This window comes from Alligator mississippiensis, chromosome 1 (genome assembly GCF_030867095.1).
Source record: "Alligator mississippiensis isolate rAllMis1 chromosome 1, rAllMis1, whole genome shotgun sequence".
NCBI classification, from domain to species: Eukaryota; Metazoa; Chordata; order Crocodylia; family Alligatoridae; genus Alligator; species Alligator mississippiensis.
This window is the reverse complement of record NC_081824.1, coordinates 345,764,298-345,785,473: the sequence shown is the minus strand read 5'-3', so window position 1 is coordinate 345,785,473 and position 21,176 is coordinate 345,764,298. Positions and strand designations below refer to the sequence as shown.

Genomic DNA, 21,176 nt, shown 5'->3' with positions numbered 1-21,176 from the left:
AATGGATTCAGATCTCATGTGATAAAACTGACAAATGCTGTCTGACTCATTTTTTTTCAAATAGGCCTACAACTCACTCCTGCACGTTGCTATCCTTTTATATGCTTTTCCAAACAGCATCTGAGTACCTACCATGCATTTCAAAATAAAAATAACAATGGCAGTCTGCCTCTTTCTTTCTTCTTTGTCTGAAAGAGAAATAGCATGATTAGTTTATGGGGGAGGGTTGTCTGTTTGCTTGTTTATGTTTGTGTGTGATTGATTGAATGTAGTGTGTGTATGTTGGGACTTGGCAAGTGTCTCCTTATCTGTGCTGGCAGATATGTCCATGATCTAAAAACAGCCATTTATACTAGTTGTCTTTCACTGCTGCAGCAGCTGCTGAAAAAAAATGTTCAAAGAGCTGAATCATTTTAAGACCTAATGGTCTACTTACTGCTTAAGAAGGAATTTTTAAAAAAATGTGGAATATCTCAACCTCTCTTGCAGATACTAATCTGCATTCACCATCCCAGCTGGAATATATTACATCCATATGATCAGGGATCCTGGGTCCTGGGTGAAAAACAGTCACCAATTTTCGGGTTAAAAAAAGTAACCCAAAATCCACATTTTTCCGTGATTAAAATGTAATGCCTCTAATACATAGATATACATATAGTGGTGTTGCATTTTGATCATATGGATTTTGGGTAACTTTTTTTAACACGAAAATTGGGAATTTTTTTTTAACCAGAGAAAACCAGGATCCCTGCATATGATAAAATGTACTCAGAATGCTGGATGTACATACAGAGCTAAATTCACCAGGCCTAGGTTTTCTTTTAAGCACATGCAGTTTACAGCCATCTAACTCTGAACTAACACTGCTCTCTCGAGTGATATTCCAGGAAGAAGGCCTGCTGAGCAGGGTTAGGGTCCCTCTAACAAATAGGGGAAATAGCATCTTTGCACATAAGGTGAGCTAACCCAATGAGGAAGGCTTTAAACTATGTTTAATGAGTGTTGGAGACAAAATCCCATGGGTAGATAAAGTGCAAGATGACCTGAATAAAGGCCCAGGGAGAGGAGGCAATATGGAGAATTTTAACAAGGTTATTTTAAAAAAGAATTAAAAGAGTAATCTGCTGGTCACCCAGATTGTTTATATGCCACTGTAAGAAGTATGGGGAATAAGCAGGAAGAGTTAGGCATCATAGTACACACACAAAATGATAATATATTAGGATAACTTGAGAGTTAGTGGGATAGTTCACACAACTAGGATATTGTCTGGATGGTGTAATTTACAGAGGAAGGACAGAAAGGAAAAAAGGAAGCGGTGTTGTACTGTATATTTATTAAGATATACACTCTTGTTCTGAGGCACAGAATGAAACAGCAGGTCGACTTATTGAAAGCCTCCAGGTCGAGGCAAAAGAAGCAAACAGTAAGGGTGGTGCTACAACAGACACCAAACCAGGAGGAGAAAGTGGTCTTTCTTTTAAACAAATAAAGCATCCAAGTTACAGGATGCATTCCTAATAGCGGGCCTTTAATTGCTACGATTTAGGCTGGAAAGGTAATATAGTAGTACACAGACACTTCAGAAAGATTCTGGATTGTGTTGGAGACATCTTTCTGTATAGATGGTGAAAGAAACAAACATAAGAGAAGCTCTTCTTGAGTTGGTACTTAACAACAGAGAGGAATTGGCCGAGGATCTGAGGGTAGCAGGTAAGTTAGCTGAAAGTGATCATAGACAAAATAGCTAGGGACAGAAGTCGCACATAAACTGGTTTAAGTGATCAGAAACTGGTTTAAGCTGGTAACAGAACAGAAGCTCAGTGTACATAAATCAGTTTCAAAATGGCTGAAACTGATTTAAGATAATGGTTAAATAGTTTCATAGTTGGTAGGGTCAGAAGGGACCTGAGCAGTTCATCAAGTTTGATCCTGCCATGAGCAGGAAAGAATACTGGGTCAAATGACCCCAGCTAGGTAATTATTCAGCCTCCTTTTGAAGACCCCCAGGGTAGGAGCCAGCACCATTTCCCTTGGAAGTTGGTTCCAGATCCTAGCCACCCTGACTGTGAAGTAGTGCCTCCTGATGTCTAGCCTGAATCTACTCTCAGTCAACTTATGGCCATTATTCCTCATTACTCCCAGTAGTGCTCAGGGGAACAGGGACTTTCCCATAGCCTGCTGGTCCCCCTTGGCAAGCTTGTAGACGGCCACCAGATCCCGTCTCATCCTTCTCTTGTGGAGGCTGAACAGGTTCAGGTCCCATAACCTCCACTTGTAGGGCCTGCCCTGCTGCCCCCTGACCATGTGAGTGGCCCTCCTCTAGACCCTCTCAATGCTGTCCACATCCCTCCTGAAGTATGGCACCCAGAACTGGACACAGTACTCCAAGTGCGGCCTGACCAGTGTTGCATAGAGGGGGAGGATCACCTCCTTGTGTTGCACTGTGGGGTCAGGCCAACTCTCAGGATCTCAATATTGCACTGTTAGATAGGAGGGTGTGACACAATTGCACATATACAAACACACAAATCAATTGGATGCATACACACACACACACACACACACACACACACACTACCAACTCAGGCACATACACATCCAAACCAGCCTAGGCATATACATGCCTATCACCAATTCAAGTACATACACTATACACCCCAAAGGTTAGACAAAAATCAATTGTCCATCCCCGCACACTCTATTACACATACACAGATTACTAATTCATATATCATACACACAATGACATATACTCACACACACACACACACACACACACACTCACCAGTTCACACACATACAACCCATCTACACATAGATTCATTCCTAACTTGGGTGGCACGGTATGTATGTGTGTGCTTGGGGTACCTGGGGTACTTGGGGGAAGGTTAAGGTGAAAGAGAAAGAGTTAAAATGTAGGGGTGAAAGTTGCCAAAACTAAGATTAGAACCGGTAGACTAGAGAGAGAAGCTGGCTGATGAACTGAAGCTTGAGGTTATTAAAGGTAGACTGGGGCTGGAAACTGAGGCAGACAGCTGAGATACTTGGGGGGGGGCAAGGGGAGCAGATAAGTGGTGGCAAGGAGGAGACAGCCAGGAAAGAGAGAGAGAGGCAGAAACCTGGGAGGCTGGGGTTGGAAACAGGCTGACAGCTTAGAGACTGGGGGAGCAGATAAGTGGTGGCAAGGAGGAACCAGTCAGGAAACAGGCAAAAACCCAACTCGGGCTTTCAAAATAACAGGTTTATTAAACAGACAACACACTACACAGCCTCATGAAGTTAATGGTTCACACACACACACACACACAAGCACTCACAATGGCAGCAGGAGAAAGAGACTCATTGGAAGGGTTGGAGTCCAGGTAGGGAAGAGAAACAGAGTCCAAGTCCTTGGCTGAAGAGGGGGTAGGGGGTGATAGCTACCTATCCAGGCTGGAAAGGGGTCCCTGTCCAGTAGGTGTTGTCCAGAGGGGGGTCACCAGCAGGGCCTCTGGGTGGATAGGTGGTGTGGCATGGTGCTGGTCCAGATGGAAAGGGCATCTCAAGGAGCCAGTCTTCACTCCCCCTTTTTATGGGGTAGACTACCTCTGATCTCCTATGGGGAGGGCCTGCTCAGACAATGTCAGTCCTGTTCCAGAGAGTTCCAGGTGTTCTTACTGAGCATGGCACAATGGTGGGTTCCCTCAACTTTTGTTTCTGGAATGCTGAGGGTGATCCAAGGGCTGGGTCGTTGGTCCAGGTATTGGTGTTGATGGTTCGGTCATTCAGAGGGAGTTATTTTTAGACCTACTGCCATTGTCTCTCAAGCACCCTCATTCATTCCTATTCATTCAGGAACCAAGTTACATAGGTGAGGTAGGTGTGAGTCATCAGTTACACAACCAGGCCTCGGGACAGGATGGAGACTTGACAAACAAAATGGAAACTTGACATGACTTATGCTAAATAATTTAGTACCAGTAAAACAGTAATATAGAACAGTAAAAATCAATATAAACATAATAATTATATAATATAAAGAAGGAGAAAAAACAAAACAAATACAACTTGCTACCAAAATAAAATGCTGAAGCTTATCCTATGTCTTAGCTCACTTATACTTATCTATAGGGAATATAGAGGGAAAGAAAAAAAGTCAGAAATGGTTGGGGAAGGGGGGGGAATGCATTTAAAAAAAAAAAGAAAAAAAGAAAAACTGGGGGTTTTGCTACACTTGGACCTGCTTGAGATGCATCTGTGGATGCATGACAAGGTGTGGTTAGCATTCCTGACCACGTCCCTACATTGGCGGCCCATGTTCATTTTGGAATCAATAATGACACCAAGATCCTTTTCTGCCTCTGCTGACGAGAAGGGAGTTCCCCAGCCTGTAGGTATGCTGCTGGTTCTTCCTCCCCAGGTGCAGCACCTTGCACTTCTCAGTATTGAATCTCATCCTGTTCTTATCCGCTCACCCCTGTAATCTGTCTAGATCTAGTTGCAGCCTGTTCCTCTCCTCCACCATGCCCACTTCTCCCCACATTTTAGTGTCATCTGTGAATTTGAACAAGGTGCTTTTCTCCCCCTCATCCAAATCGCTGATAAAAATGTTAAACAGTGCAGGCCTAAGGACCGAGCCCCAGGGAACCCCACTGCACACATCCCTCCAGGTCGAAAAGGACCCGTCCACCACCACTCTCTGGGTGTGGCCCTCCAGCCAATTTGCAACCCATCTGACTGTGTAGGCATCGATGCCACAGTCGCCTAATTTCTTAATGAGAATGGGTTGAGAGACAGTGTCGAAGGCCTTCCTAAAGTCCAGAAAGACTACGTCCACCGTGACATCTGCGTCCAAGGATTTTTTGACCTGGTCGTAGAAGGCCACCAGGTTGGTCTGACAGGACCTGCCTCAAATAAACCCATGTTGATTGCCCCTAATTATGATCCCCTCTGCTGGTCCCTTGCAGATGTGCTCCTGGTTAATTTTCTCAAAGAGCTTCCCCAGGACCGAGATAAGACTAATAGGCCTGTAGTTTCCTGGGTCCTCCTTCCTCCCTTTTTAGAAAACGGGACCACATTGGCCCTTTTCCAGTCCTCTGGCACCTTGCCAGAGCACGATGAGTGCTCGCAAAGCTGTGCCAGGGGTCCTGCAATGACCTCTGTTAATTCCCTCAGCACTCTGGGGTGGAGATCGTTAGGACCTGCTGATTTGAACACATCTAGTCCCACCAGAAGTTCCCTGACTAGGTCCTCACTGACCCTGGGCCTGGCAGCACCTCCCCTGGGTCTGTCAGGGATCCCGGTGGGGGGGATGCCCCGGTCCCTGCTCAAAAAGATGGAGGCAAAAAAATTGTTTAAAAGGTTAGCTTTGTTGTCTGGTGTGACCACTAGATTTCCTAGTGTATCCTGCAGAGGTCCTACATTACCCAGTACCTTCTTTTTACCCTCTATGTATTTAAAAAAGGACTTCTTGTTATCCTTGATCGGGGTTGCTAATCCCAGTTCTTGCTAATTGCCAAATTAGCAAGAACTGGGATTAGCCAAACTATTCCTTGCCAAACTATTGGGATTTTGGACTGCAAATCCCAGAGACCTTGGGGGCAGTAGGAAGAGGAAGTGAGCACACAGCCAGAGAGCTGTGCTCTAACGCCCCCCCAGCTTCTGGCCTGAGCCATTGAAGGCATGTGACTGTATTTCTTGGGTCAAAGGTAAATGACTGTTCACTTCTGTTTCAATTTAATCTGTACAGTTTAGACTAACCTGCAAAGACTGAATCAATTCAGTCTCAGGCTTTTTGACTGTCTGTGCCTAGCCAATAACTGTTCATGATCCTAGGGAAAAAAAAGAAGGAGAGTATCAGAATTAAAATTATGGGACACCTATACATGTGCAGCGAGGCTGCTCCAACACACTGTAATTACAGTGCGTTGGAGCAGACTTTATTAATTGAGTCTGCTGGACTGAGCTTTAGTTAAAGCACCCCCACCGCCATTTTTCAGCTTGGGATGCTGATATACAAGATGCTCTGGTGCTTTAATTAAAGCGGCTCTCGGAGTTACTCAAATTAAAGTGCCCCCCCACACGTGCACACACACTCCCAGAGCACATGTGTAAACACCTGTGGATATCAGAAAAGTTAAGGACTTGGTAGGCAGGATCCCATGGGAGGCAAATCTAAGGGATAAAGGAATCAAAGATAGTTAGTTGCTCCTTAAAGAGACAATATTAAAGGCACAACGGCATACTATCTCAGTGCAAAGGAAGGACAGGAAATGTAGCAAGATACCAGCTTGGCTAAACAGTGGACTCTTCAATTACTTGAAATTTAACAAAGAATCTTCAAAAATGGAAACTTGGCAATAAAGATGAGCATACAAATATAATATGGACAGGATACAGAAGGCCAAGGCACATAATGAAATCCGGCTAGCAAAGGATGTAAAAGGCAACAAAAAGCATCATATAAATCTGCTACAAGTAAGATGAAGATCAAGGACAGTGTCCCTTACTGAACTGGAAGGGGTGACTAGCACGAGTTGATGTGGAGAAGCCTGAAGAGTTTAATGCCTTTTTTACCTCAGTTCCTAGCCCCCACATCTCCCCCTCAAAAAAAATTAACTAACAGATGGCAAACTCAGCAGCAAGGCTAACCAGCCTTAAGTAAAGAAAAAAATGATTAAAGACTACTTAGATAAGCTAGATATTTCCAAATCATCAGGGCCTGATGAGGCTCATGCTAGAAACACTGTCTCAGGTATTTGCAGAGCCATTGGCTATTATCTTTGAGAACTGATAGAGGTAGACATGGTCCCATAACACTTTGGAAAGGACAAATACAGTGCCCATCTTTAAAAAACAGAAAAGGTGGACCCATGGAATTACAGACTGGTCAATGTAATACTTCACAAGATATTTATTTGTGCAAAGAATTTAAGATAACAAGGCGATAACTAACAACTACCATGGATTTGTGAACAGCAGTCCATGCTTAGCCACTATGATTTTCTTTTATGACATGGTGACAGGCTTTGCAGATGGGTGGAGAGCATATCTATGTGCTATACTTTGACTTTAGCAAAGCTTTAGAAACTGTCTCCCATTTTCAGAATGAAGGTAAGAAAATATAGCCTACATGAAAATCCTAGAGAAGGGGATTTTATAACTGGATGGAAAACTGAACTCGAAGCATAGTCCATGGCTCAGTGTCTAATTGGGAAAAATTATCAAGTGGGATTCTCAGATGTCTGTTCTAGGTTCAGCACCATTCAGGAACTGACTTGACAGATAGGACTGAGGGTACACTTCATAAGTTTGCACTTATAAGGTTGCAGCACTTTATAGCAGGGCTGTCCAACTTCTAGGCAGCTGGGAGCATCACACAGGGCAGGCTGCAGACCCCAGGGCTACACATCACAGGAGTTGACCTCTCCTCCAAAGTCGCCTTTCACCATGTATGCGTCCCAGCTTGCTTCCTAGCCACATGTGCTGCAGCACTCAGCAAAGACAGCCTGGTTCCCTCCCATGCCAAACACTTAGTGTGCACTAAGCCTGGTACCCTTCCCTGCCCCACACAGCCTGGGTAGTCTGCCCCCCTCTCACTGTTGCTGCCCTGGGCCCAGAAGCATGGCAGGAACTAGAAGCCAGAGGAGGGAGGGGGAGTCCAGAAACCTCAGCCATTGCCACCAGCCACAGTTTCTCAACTGGACAGCCCTGCTTTACAGGACAGGAATAGGATTCAAAATGACCTGAACAAATTTGAGAATCAGTATGAAATAAATCAGATTAAGTTCTATAAGGATAAGTGCAAAAAAAAAGAAAGAATAAAATGTACAAATAGAAAATGGGGAAAGACTGGCCAGGCTGCAGTAACGCAGAAAACAATGGGAGAGTTATAGCAAACTGCAAAGCTAAATATAAGTCGACAGCTTAATAAGTGGGAAATGATTCTTTCACTCTACTCCCTGATGGGGCAGTGAGGCCCTGTTTGAGTGCCACACTTCAAGGAAGACGCAGATAAATTAGAAAGAATCCAGTGGAAAGCAATAGAAATGATTCAAGGTCTATGGAACATGACAGATGAAGAAAGATTGGAAGAACTTGGATTATTCACCTTTAAGAAAAGACTAAGGGGGAATTTGATCGCAGTCTTCAAATACAGAATGGATTGTTGTAAGTAATTGTTCTCTCTATGCTCACAGGAGACAGGACAAGAAGTAACAGGTTTAAAAGGCAACCAGTGAGATTTAAGTTGGATATTTGAAAGAACTTTCTAAATATGAAGGTGATTAAGTATTACAGGGCTATCCAACTGGTGGCTTGCAGGCTCCTATCTGGCCACCACTCCCCACATGGTTCCAGCTGCTCTGTGGTCTGCCTCTCTCTTCCGGCTTCTGCTTCCTGCCCTGCTCCTGGAGGCCAGGCATTGTGATGGAAGAAGGGCCAGGGAGGGGATTCTGTTGCCTGCGCTCTCTGCACAGCCAGGAAGAGAGAAGCTGAAGCACAGTGGGCCTGGCTGGGCCTGATTGGGCTTGCATGTACAGCCAGGAGCAAAGCCTTGCTGCATGCACCACTGGGAGCAGAGTGGGGCTGCCCAGACCGCATGCATGGCTGAAAGCAGGGCCAGGAGCAGATATGGGGTGACCGTGGTGCAGTCTGGGTTGCATATGGGGAGCAAGGGGAATGGGCTGCCTGCACAGCAGGGGTGAACCCCAATGGGACCAGACCTGTGGTGTGCAGCCCATGCTTATGCCAGTCAGGGGTTTGCAGCCTACAGGATGTTTGTCACCTCACTTCCCCCCAAAAATTGGACAGCCCTGAAGTATTGAAACAGATTAAGGAGATTGTGGAAGTTCCAACACTGCATGCTTTCACACACAGATTAAACAAACATTTGTCTGGGATAGCTTAGGCAGAGGTGTTTCTGCCCTGTGGCCTGAGGTCTCTTCCAGCCCTAGATTGCTATGACTGTGATTAGACCCTAAGACTATGATTAGACCCTAATAAGACCCTAAACCCAGAAAACAGAGCATAAGAAAGCCTGAAGTAGTGAGTAGACTGTGGGCTGGCCCTTTACACTAGGCCAAATTTAGTCCATTCCAAATCAGGATTTGATTTGTAGTGTATGCTAACAGAATTTTTTTCTGCTAATATAGCCAGGCCACCCCCTAAATGACAAGAGCTAAGCCAACAAAAATACTTTTTGTTAGCATAACTGTGCCAACACCAAGACTAATGTCAGCATAGCTAAGAACTATGGTCTTTTTCACTCCTCCTCCCTCCTCTAGCTACTATGACTATGCTGACAAAACATTGTAGTACAGAGTAGGTGCTTAACTTTCTCTATATACAGGCAACCCCAGCTTAACGCTGTTTCACTTAGCACTGTTTTGCTACAGTGCTCATTTTACATTCATACCTGATTCCACTTAGCGCTCAGTGAGTTTCGTTATAATACTTCGGCACGTGGTGCCAGAGCAGCTGGCGGGCAGGTGGGGAGAAGTGGCAGTGGTGGGCGGAAAAGCAGGGAAATAGCAGCGGCAGGCAGGGAGGCAACTGGCACTAAGTGGGCGGGCGGGCGTGAGCACGGGGCCCATGCCGGTGCCCCAGTGCCAGGGCCAGCAGGGGCCCAGGGCAGGATGGCAGGAGCATGGGGCCCAGACTGGCAGGGGCTTTATGGAGCCAGGCTGGGCTGTGCCAGCTGAGAGAAGGGGGAGCTGGTCTGGAGTGACCGTGACTGTGACCATGACCACCCCCCTGCCCACCACCTGGCATGGAGGGGTCCAAGAGCACTGCCTTCACAGCCTGGGCCAAGCTGGCCCTGAGCTACCAGGTGCTCATGTTGCTGCTGCTGGGTGCTCTGGTAACAAATTATATTTATTTACATTAATTCCCATTGGGAAAATGGGTTTCGCTTAAAGCTGCTCTGCTTAACACTCGTTTTTTCCAGAACCAATTAAAAGCGATAAGTGCGGGTTGCCTGTACTGTAGAGAGCTTTGACAGCTATCTCAGGCTTGCAGCATCACAGTCCCTTTGTAGATCTAGTCCTCGGTCCTTTCCTTAAAGGTACCAACTTCCCCCTCTGCAGAATTCCTGAAGAACACACAAGAAATACCTCCACTAATATTTTAATATACATAAAAAAAAAGAAATAAGAAAGGTAACTATTGCGCTCAGTGCTAATTACACTATCCCTAGAAAAGCAGAGCAAGCCAAGGTAAGCAGTACCCTTAAGATAATACCTCTTAACCAGATTAGAAGAAAAAAAAATGCTTCTAAACTATTTTGGCTACAAACAGATGTTCAGTCTGTCCCAAGGTAAACCATTTTATCCCAGGACAAAATGCAAACATTCAGACATCCATGTTTGTGGTCCCGGAATAATGGGGTAACAAGTATGAGCAGTTTATCTTGGGACATCACAATGTATGCCTGAACAGTTATCCCAGGATTGCATCATTGAATCAATTTTGCCTAATTTGTGGCATCATTGAACAAATGGCAGAAAGACACCAGTGCATTCGACTGCTCACTAAAGCTTGACTACAAGGGTGATGTGTGTACATGCCAATCCCAGGATATTTCTTTTCTGGGACAAATGCAGGCACAACTTGTCCAGAGACAAATGCAACATCTGTTCCTAGCCTCTGTCCCACTCCTCCATGTTCGTAGCTTTGAGGTTGTAGTCAGTAAATGGACTATTTTCTACAACTTGATTTTGTACATCTTTTAGAAGGGATTACCATTTTAGATGCCCTTAGTATTATTGGTAGTTTCCAAACTCTAGTCCATTTACAGTAGCTCTTAAAAATTTCTGGCCCACTGGACTGTAACCTTTTCTACAGCACTCAATTTGAATCTGAAAAGTTTAAATGAGGGTTAAATGCACCCTAATGATCAGAAGTTGTAAACTAGAATGAAATAAGTCATTTTTAGATTTGCTAAATTTGATGATAAATGATACATTTGAGGGTCATTATCTTGCCTATTTATAATATAGAAACCCAAGAATGAGTTCCATTTACTTCAATACATTGCATTAGTTGCCTCAGATCTGCCTTACCAAAAGATGTAAGAATGCTGAACATTTATAATTTTTAAAAATTTTCTTAACTGATGAAGAAATGAGAGTATGTCTTTTTCAAAACTTGCTAGATTTTCAAAGGTGTCTTTTACCCAAGATTTTCAACTTTTTATAGCAGGGACAGTAGTGTAAGAATGATGCTGTAGGTATGATGGTCCATAAATTATGCAAGACGCAAGGATTTCTTAGGGTGATATCTTTTATTAAACCAAGTACGTATTTGGGATAAAATCAGACAAGCTTTCAAATACAAGACCACATTGTAGGACATAGTTCATCCCATGAAACACTTCTTTGCTCATTATGATCACATAAGTCATTGCTCCTCTCATTCATGACTGTATAGTATGCGTGGGGCAAATACAGAAATCATTTATGCAGAAAAGGTAGTACTATCTAGATGTCTAATTACACTTGTAGATCTATTAATTTACCACTTTTTACTCTACTTAATGACTACCACATTCATTTTGTTTCATTTTGGTTTCTTAATGAAAATAACCAAGGCAAATGCCTCATAGGAATCTAAATATCATCAACATTTTTATCTTTATCAAGCAAAATTGTAATCTAATTCAAAACAGATATCAAGTTAGGTGGGATCTATTTTCCACAAAACCATGTTAATTGCCAATATCTATATGTCCTTCCTTAAATGTTTCTTTAATCAAATCATGTATTAGCCATTTTGTCTGCGAAACTTTGACTTAAATTGTGTAATATAAATAAGAGATGAGTGGGATTTCTTGAGGTGGCAGGAAAGAGCCTCTTTATAGCTAAAGACTACAGAGGTATTTTTCTTGTTGCTACATATTAAAGCTCATGTCTTACATTAATAAAAAAATCAAACATATAATTTACATTTGCATAAGCTAATCATGTTTGCTTGAAACAAGGCATAAAGAACCAAATGTTAAATGAACAGGAAACCTTATCTTTCCAGAAGTTTGCTCCATAACAAATCAGTCCTATCGAATCTGTAGAATAGTAAAATGTTGGTGACTGTCTATGCCTTACAAGGGATTGTGTATTCAGATTGTGGAGAAAGATAAAACTAAGATTTATTTCTCCTGCTTCTTGAATTCAACGTAGCCTACAATTTTGATTTCCTAGCCATTCAATAATTTTGAACAGTTCTCCACAGCCTGAGGGGAATGTGCATGTACAAAGCTTAGATTCTGAAATCTGGCACTGATGTCAATAGAGTCCTGAGTGGATGTAAAAGCCCACCTGCATCCAATTGCATGATCAGGGTCTAAATAATTCCAGCATTTTTTAGCCCTCCCTTTCCTTCCTCAAGCCTATAATATTTTTCCCTTCACCAGGCTTTTTATATTACTTCTATGTCATTTCTGAAATGAGATTACCAAAATCCAATGCAGTTCTCAACAGGAAGACAACATCACATCAATTTATAATGGCATTATCATATTTTTTATATTGTTCCCCATCCCTTCCACCTTCTTTCTGTATGTGCACATTTATTACTACTCCGTTTTTATTGGGTGGACTCAATAAATTGACTAGTTTAGTGGGACTTGCTATGGAAAGCAAACATTAGGGCTATATGAAGCTTCGGTCGCTGATTCGATTTGGTGGAGATTCAGTTTAATTCGGTAGCTGAATCTCCAAATCCGAATCAAATCAGGAGACCCTTTAATCTCTCCTAATCAAATCAAAACCCTCTGCATTGATGTGGAGAGATTTGATGATTCGGACATAGACACAGCTTTAAATGTTTTTTCTACATACCTCAAGGTACCAGGCAGCTCATGAATGCTGAGATGGCGGGGCGGATGGAACATCCCACAGGAGTGCAAGGGGCTCCCTAGCGCACTCGGCAGCAGACCCAGAAGTGGACCAGAAGCACTTCTGGTCCACTTCTGAGTCCACTTGGTAGGGCCCCCCCTGCCCCTCCAGCTCAATGACGGGTACCTTCTGGATCTGGGGGGGGTACCCGGGGTCCCGCATGGCTGATCAGCTAAGGATTTACACCCTGACTAGCTAAGAGATTATGTTAGATGCTTGGAACTGTTGTATCCTGAAAGGTATCTAAATGTCCAAAGAACTCTTTAAACACAATTGGAACACAAGCATAATGTAGAATCCAGTTCTATTGAACTAAGTATTTTCCAGATTAACTGTTGTAAGGGGTTTTTGTGTAGAGCTTTTTCTTAAAATAAAAAATATTTTACTATATACTTTAATTATTAAAAACTAAGATAAACACTCTTCATTTAATAAATACTTAGAAGTAATTAGTACAGATCTCTCTTCATAGATATTTCATAGACATTTGGGCTAGAAGGGACCCCGGAGGATCACTGAGTCCAACCCCCTGCCCTAGGGGCAGGAAGTCAGCAGGGATCATAGGATCCCAGCAAGATAAGCATCCAAATGTGTCCTGAAGGCGTTCAAAGTGAGTGCTTGAACCGCCTCCGGCAGCAGTCTATTTCAAACCTTGGGGGCTCGGACAGTAAAGACGTTCTTCCTTATGTCCAGCCTGAATCGGTTGCAGCGGAGTTTGTGACTGTTTGATCTTGGGGCGCTCTAGTGAACAGACCTTGGGGCGCTCTAGTGAACAGACATTCCCCCAGATCCTGATGAGCACCCCTGATAAACTTATATGTGGCCACCAAATCACCCCTGAGCCTGTGCTTTTCTAAGCTGAAGAGTCCCATGGCGCTCAGCCTCTCATCATAAGGTCTATTTTCCTGACCTCTGATCATGCGCATGGCTCTCCTCTGCACTCTCTCAAGCTTCTCCACATCCTTTTTGAATTGTGGAGCCCAAAACTGGACGCAGTATCCAGCTGCGGCCTCACCAAGGCCAAATACAACAGAAGAATGATGTCCCAGGATTTGCTTGAGAAGCATCTATGGATGCAAGCAAGCATTTTGCTTGTTTTACTAGCTGCAGCATCACATTGAAGGCTCATGTTCATCTTGTGGTCAATCATGGCCCCCAAGTCCCTTTCATCTGTAATGCTAACCAGCGTAGCACTGCCGAGCCTATAAGGATGCTGCAGGTTTTTCCTCCCAAGGTGGAGAACCTCGCATTTTTTGGTGTTGAACACCATCAGGTTCTCATCCGCCCATTTCATGAGCTTGTAAAGATCTGCTTGGATCACCCTCCTGTCCTCAGGTGTGGATGCTTTACCCCAGAGTTTGGTGTTGTCGGCAAACTTGGCCAGTCTGCTTCTGACACCAATGTCCACATCATTGATGAAGATGTTAAACAGTATAGGACCTACGACAGAGCCTTGAGGAACCCCACTGGTGACTGCGCACCAAGACAATTGGCTTCTGTCAACCACCACCTTCTGGGTCCTACCATGGAGCCAGTTCCCCAGCCAGCGGATAACGGTGAGGTCGAGGCCTCAGTTAGCCAGTTTTGCCAAGAGGTGATCATGGGATACCAGATCGAAGGCTTTTTTAAAGTCAAGATATATGACATCAATCTCTTCCCACTTGTCCAGGTAATAGGTCACCTGGTCATAAAAGAAAATGAGATTGGTCAAGGAAGACCTACTCACAATAAACCCATGCTGGGTATCCCTCAGGATATTGCCGTCAGTTAGTTTGTTAAGGATGGCCTCTTTGATAATCTTTTCCAAGACCTTCCCCAGGATAGAGGTCAAGCTGATGGGCCTGTAGTTTGCCGGATCTACTTTCCTCCCTTTCTTGAAGATTGGCATGACATTGGCCTTCTTCCAATCATCAGGCACTTCACCAGAGCACCAGGAGTTCTCAAAGATATGTGCCAGGGGCTGAGCTATGATGCTTTCCAGCTCCTTGAGTACCCTTGGGTGTAAACCGTCAGGGCCGGCTGACTTGAAGGTATCCAGCTTCTTAAAGCGTGCCTTCACAAGGTCAGCTTCAATGGAGGGCAAGGAATCTCCCTCACCCGGACCTCCCTGACCCACAGTGGGCAGGGGCGTCCCATGGGACTGGTAAAAAAGGCACACCCTTTGGGGGCCCTTGCCTTGCCTACAGATTTTTCCAGGGCTGGGGCAGGGGTGGGTTCCCTTAAATGCCTTGGCCTGCTGGCTTTGCAAGGGTTGCTCAGCAGGCCAGAAGTGGCAGTAGTCCCCCCATCCCCCAGCGGGTTTAGTTTAAACCCCGACGATGCAGGTCAGCCAGTCTAGCTGAGAAGAGCCTCCTCCCCAGCTGAGAGAGGTAGAGGCTGTCCCTTCCCCGCAGTTCACTGCCTCTCTCACCAAAGAGCGGACTGTAGTCATGGAAGCCAAAGCCTTCCTGATGACACCAGTGCCGCAGTCTTTGGTTAACTACCTGGATCCTCCTCTCCCTCTTCAGCCCATAGCCTGAGACTGGGAGGATCAAATTAAATACCACCTGCACCCCCAGACCCTTATGCCCCGCTCTCAAATCCCTGTAGCACCTCATGACCCGGCTGGGAGCGCTCTGAGCCGTGTCATTGGTGCCCACCTGGATAAGGAACATGGGATAGTGGTCAGTGGGCTGAAGGAGTTTAGAGATCTTCTCCACAGTGTCTTGGATGTGGGCTCCCGGGGAGCAGCAAACTTCCCATGCTGAGGGGTCAGGGAGGCAGATTATCCCCTCAGTCTCCCTCAGGATGGAGTCTCCCATGACAAACACTTTGCGTTTTGTCTTGGGGAGAGTGGGGGCGGTAGCTACAGTACAGCCTGTGTTGCCTGCAGGAGCTGGCAACTCAGTAGGCTCTGCAGGGGCTGCAAGAGGTTCATACCTGTTGCAAAGCTCCAGTGGGGCAGCGGCCATGGTGCAGCCGGCCTGGGGGCCCTTGACCACCTCGGCCCATCCCCTGGGCTGGACAGAATGGGAGGTCCCCGAGTCCTCCCTTGTCCTGGAGGGCAACAGTGGTCTGCCCTCCGCCTCCCAGGGGAGAAGGGCCTGGCCGTAGGAGTCAATCTCCTGCTCACAGTCCCTGATGGCGCAGAGTCTCTGGACTGTGGCCTGGAGCTCCTCCAGCTGGCGCAGCAGAGACCCCAAAAGGGAGCAGACCTCACAAGGGGAGGTGGCCATGCTCCCAGGCCCCAGAGCCTGAAAAAGTGACAGGCAGCACTTGTAAGCATCTGCGTGGAGCCCAGAACCATGGGCGTCATCTGGGTGGCGGTCTCCGAGGTGCCAAAGGTGGAGGCCGCAGACCCTTAGAGGACCCAAGGGGTGTGGCTCATGCCCATCCACGTTATGCTGCTGGTGCACTGACTGCGGCTGGGACTGTCTACCCTGGGGGGCTCACAGGCAGGGCCTCGGGCCCTCCCGCTTGCCCTCCTGCGTGAACTCCCACGCTAACTCGCACACCGGGCCTAGGAGCACGCCTGTTTGCGCAGCCTGTTCTTTCCTCAGATCTGCTATTTTATATAGTATCTTGGCTCTCAGCTTTGCTGTCTGATCTTTGACCGATTGCATGAAAATCTCCCCTGGTTGCAACAATTTTTTTCATTCATATGGCAAGTTTCAACCAAGAATCCCAGACTGCTTTGCAACTGTAATTGTTTAACATTTAAATATAATATAAAATTATGTCTATCCAAAGCTCAATATTTATAAACGCCCAATGCAGAAAATTCCTGGGTCTGCAACTATTGTCACCAAAAAGGCAACTGAACGCCTTTAACTAGCCTCCCGGTCAATGGAGCAAAACTCAAAATTGAAGTGATTCCAAGAATCCCTTTCAAGAACCAAGACCCCAAAGATTAGACCCTGGAACACAGATCTGTCTACTGAATGCTGAAGGAAGGTCTCTTGCGGGCAAAACCTAGGAAAGATGCTGAGATCGATTATATGAATGTTCTCACATTACAGGAAATGCATGTTGCTAATAATGAGCAGGCACACTGCTATAAGATCTACAGCTACAAGCTTGCCACAACCCTACCTCATGTAAAATATGGCCTGGTAATCTATGTGAAAGATGAGACTACCAACTATATCACAATCCCAACCACAGAACACAGAGGCACCGCTACATCAGCTATTAAAATTGGCGAGCTGACAGTTATCAATATCTACAAACCCCCTAATGTAGAATGGCCTAATCCAGCTCTCCTATCTGCCACCCCCCCTAGCATCTAACTATATACGTGGGAGACTTTAACAGTCCCCATACCGAATGGGGTTACGATGTAAATGACAACAATGGGCAAGCCCTGATAGACTGGATGTCAGCCCAGGATCTTCACCTTGTGTATGATACCAAACATTGTACAACTTTTCTACCAGCAAGATAGGGGAGGAAATGCAACCCTGACCTCACCCTTGTCTCGTCAGATAATGAAGGTGTCCCTATACACCTGTCTCAAACTATTCTCTCAGACTTCCCACACAGCCAGCAGAGGCCAATTACGAGTCACGTAGGAGTTGAAATCCCTGTCATGCCATCAAAATGAGTGCCAAGATGGCACTTTCATAGGGCAGACTGGTCTGGATTTACTGTTGAGGTGGACAAAACCATCCATTGCATCCCCCTGACGCCAAAACAGTACAATCATTTTGTGGCCCTGCTTATTGCTGCAGGTAAAAAGAACATCCTTCAAGGTTTCAGAGCAGTACATCCCTTGTTGGAGCCATGACTGCTAAGTCCTTTTCCAATGGTATAAAGAATCTGGAGACCCAGCAACAGCCACAGCCCTACTTGAATCTTTGGATACTTGTAGACAACAAAGCTGGCTGGACTGAGTGGAATCCACAGACTTGATGCACTCAAGCCGTTGGGCCTGGAGCTTCCTGAGGAAACTTAACACATCAAACCTGTGGCAGTGAGGCACCCCCACAGGTTCTCGAGGGGGAGAGAGTAGACCCCATGGGCCCCAGACCCCGAGAAAAAGCCCCCAGAGGGGCTAACGTACCTCCCTCAGAGCAGCCGCAGCAGGAGCCGCACCCGCAGCCATAGCTGCGCGAACCGGCATTACGCCGGCTGTTTAATCAGCTGTTTCCGGCATGGGGAACAGCTGAGCCAATCCCAGCGGCCGTACCAGCCGCTGCAGGAAAGTTTAAAAGCCCCACCGGAGCTGGGGCAGGGGGACAGCCAGAGAGAGAGAACACGGGCTGGCAGCTCATGAGGCAGGCTCCGGCATGGGGAGGAGGTAACCCAGCCTGCGTGGCTCAAGCAGGCAGCACAGGAGAAAGCTTTAAGCCTCTTGCAGGAGGCAGAGCAGAAGCACCTATACAGCCACCAGAAAAAGCAGATACCAAGGAAGCAGGGGAGCTCCCTGCTTACGGTAAGGAAGAGGAGGCATCAGAGACCCCGAGAGGGGGCTGGGATAAGGGAGGCAACCCTGCAGCCCCTTCTTACTCAGAGGAATATTTCCTTTGATGTAAAAACTACCCCAAGAGGGAAGAAAGAGCGCCAGGAACCCGGTAGACAGGTCCCCGGTCGTCATACAGGACCAGAAGACAGCATTAATGCATCACCAACTGGTTGGCGAGTGGGCGGGGTGTAGGGGAGGCGGAGCCCCGTGGAACATCATGTCGAACGATCGTAAGTACCACCACCTATCGGGGAGGCCCACCCGGGAAAGATCTCCACTGCAAACCCCTCTTAAAGTACATTTAACATCAAAGTCGTGGCAGGAGAGTTGAGGGGAGGGGCCACACCCCGACAGGCCAGGCGGTAAAAGGGGCGCAAGCCTCACAAAACCCAACAGAGGCCGCTAACCCACAAGTCAGCTCAAATGCTGTTGCTGCTAAATTGGTGGCCAACTCAAACGAAATTAAGAGAGACAATGGCAAACTGTCCAGTCCTCTCGACTGTCAGATCATTTCACTTTTGTGGAACTGGATGCTAGCCTAGCATCCACAAAGAAGGGGAAAGCTGCTGGGAAAGATGGTATTCCACCGAAATTCCTCCCTCTTCTTGGCCCACGGCAAAACAATGGCTTCTGGCTCTCTTTTCAACTGTGATAAAGAACAGCTATATTCCACAAATCTGGCATGAGGCAATGGTGATAGCCCTGCCAAAATCAGGAAAGCTGGTACATGACCCTAGGAGCTACAGGCCTATCTCTTTGCTCTACAAAACCTATAAGCTCCTGGAGCAGCTCATCCTTCTAAGAATCATCGCTATCATCAACCTATTACGACCCCAAGAACAGGCTGGCTTTAGACCCTATCGTAGCTGCTGTGAATAAGTGCTTGCCATCACTACAAACATTGAAGCTGGTTTTCACCATAAGCTCAAGACCAAGGCTGCCCTCATAGATCTTTCCTCGGTCTATAATACTGTGTGGAAACAGTGACTGATGCTCAAATTCTCCCTGCTGCTGCCATGTGCCAAATTACTCCAGTTTCTGTGGACTTTAATGAGCAACAGAAGGATGAAGGTCTACCTACCAGATAAGGCCAGCACTCCGAGAATACTCAACAACAGCGTTCCACAGGGTCGTGTTCTGGCACTGACAATTTTTAACAATCTACATAAGTGATATGCCCTACACATCATCACAGAAATTTATCTACACCAATGATATCACTTTAACCACACAAGCAAAATCTTTTTAGGATACTGAAGCCACACTGAACTCTGATTTACCAATAATGGCTGAATACTTCCATCAGTGGAGAATGAATAAATCCAACCAAGTCTATCGTCTCTGCATTCCATCTTGACAATTGCAAGGCACATAACACCCTCAACGTCACCTTTTGTTAAGAAAAAGTATGTCACGACCCAACTCCTACCTACCTTGAGGTGACCCCTGATCACTCCCTAACCTACCATCATCACATCCGAAAGACTGCCATGAAAACAAAGGCACAAGTGAATATCATCCAAAAGCTCTCCAACACAACCTGGGGTGCAAAAGTGGATGTCCTTCACACTTCTGCCGTAGCCCTGGTCTGAGCAGGGTACAGCTGAGTACTGGGCACCCATCTGGGCCTCAAGTCAACATAACAAACTCATCGACACACAACTCTACTCAGTAATGAGAACTATCTCTGGAACTTTGATATCAACTCCAGTGCAGTGGCTACCAGTACTTTCAAACATTACTCCTCCCTCTTTTCGACGGGATGTAGCATCATACAGAGAAAAAATGCGTATCAATAGCAATCTGTACCTTCCCATTCAGGATCTCCCAACTCATCACATGATTTCATGAAAACCTTTTGGGACACGAACTGAGCACCTCATATACCACAACACTGAAGAATCTTGGAGGAAAGCTTGAGCAGAAAACACTTTCCCAAATAAACACCTTGTTTCCAACCCAACAGTGCAACAGCCAGGCTTCAACCTTCCTCTGACCAAACAATGCAACATCCCTCCAACCTTCCATGTGGACAACCCTTGATAGGATACGCACTGGACATGTTTGGTGTGGCCACCTGATGTACAAGTGGTGCCTAAAAACCTCACCTGGCTGCAACTGTGGAAACCCTGATCAAACCATGGAGCACATAATAATATCCTGCCCCAGGTACAAATTTGAGACTGACATCCTGGAGATACCCTTGCTTTCCAGCAGGGCACTGGCCTGGTTGGGGAATTCTCTTGCTCCTAAAGCATATGAAAGAATGCAGAAAAGCACATATAAAATGCACATATAAAATTCAGCAGCAGTATATTTCACCCTTGTACGGCTTTGTCACAGCTCCCAGTAATTTTACACATTACACATCTGAAGCTTATATTCCCAGAGTAGAAACAACATTTGATCCCCTGAATCAAACACCTGAAACTTAAGCTTTCTTATTTATATCTATATAGTTGATATGTCTATATAATTTATAGATTATTAGTAATGAAGTTATTATTAATATATTAATTAAATGATGTATATTTTATAATAATAAAATATTGTTTATTATCAATAAATTTGCAAATATTAAAATTAGCAAAGTTAATATACAATTAGTAATAAATGTATTAATTGTATATTGATATGTACTTATACAATATTATAAATGTTAAATATTATATATTGATATACTAAATATCATATATATATATTTATATATACATATATACGTCTATGCAAGTGCTTGGGATTGGGCCAGAGAAGTGGCCTGGCTCAGCCTTGAAGGGCCATGAAACTCCCCAGAGTATGATTGCAGCAGGGAGCCTCCCATGCTATTTACTGTTTCCATTAAGCCCTTGCTCCTGGAG

The 21,176-nt window shown here is 45.4% G+C and overlaps 1 protein-coding gene across 5 annotated transcripts in view; it reads right to left on the bottom strand.

Annotated features, from left to right (window-relative positions):
• Positions 1–21,176, bottom strand: part of TMEM182 (transmembrane protein 182) — a 71,134-nt gene that overhangs the window by 46,516 nt on the left and 3,442 nt on the right. For 3 of the 5 annotated variants that reach the window (XM_059721016.1, XM_059721014.1, XM_059721017.1), the window contains exon 2: positions 133–188. In XM_059721016.1, the coding sequence (XP_059576999.1) occupies positions 133–135 (3 nt within the window). In that variant the 5' untranslated portion in view covers positions 136–188. Of the gene's footprint in view, positions 1–131; positions 189–5,745; positions 20,735–21,176 lie in introns of those variants that run through there. The other 2 variants (XM_059721018.1, XR_009459173.1) reach the window with 2 other exon arrangements.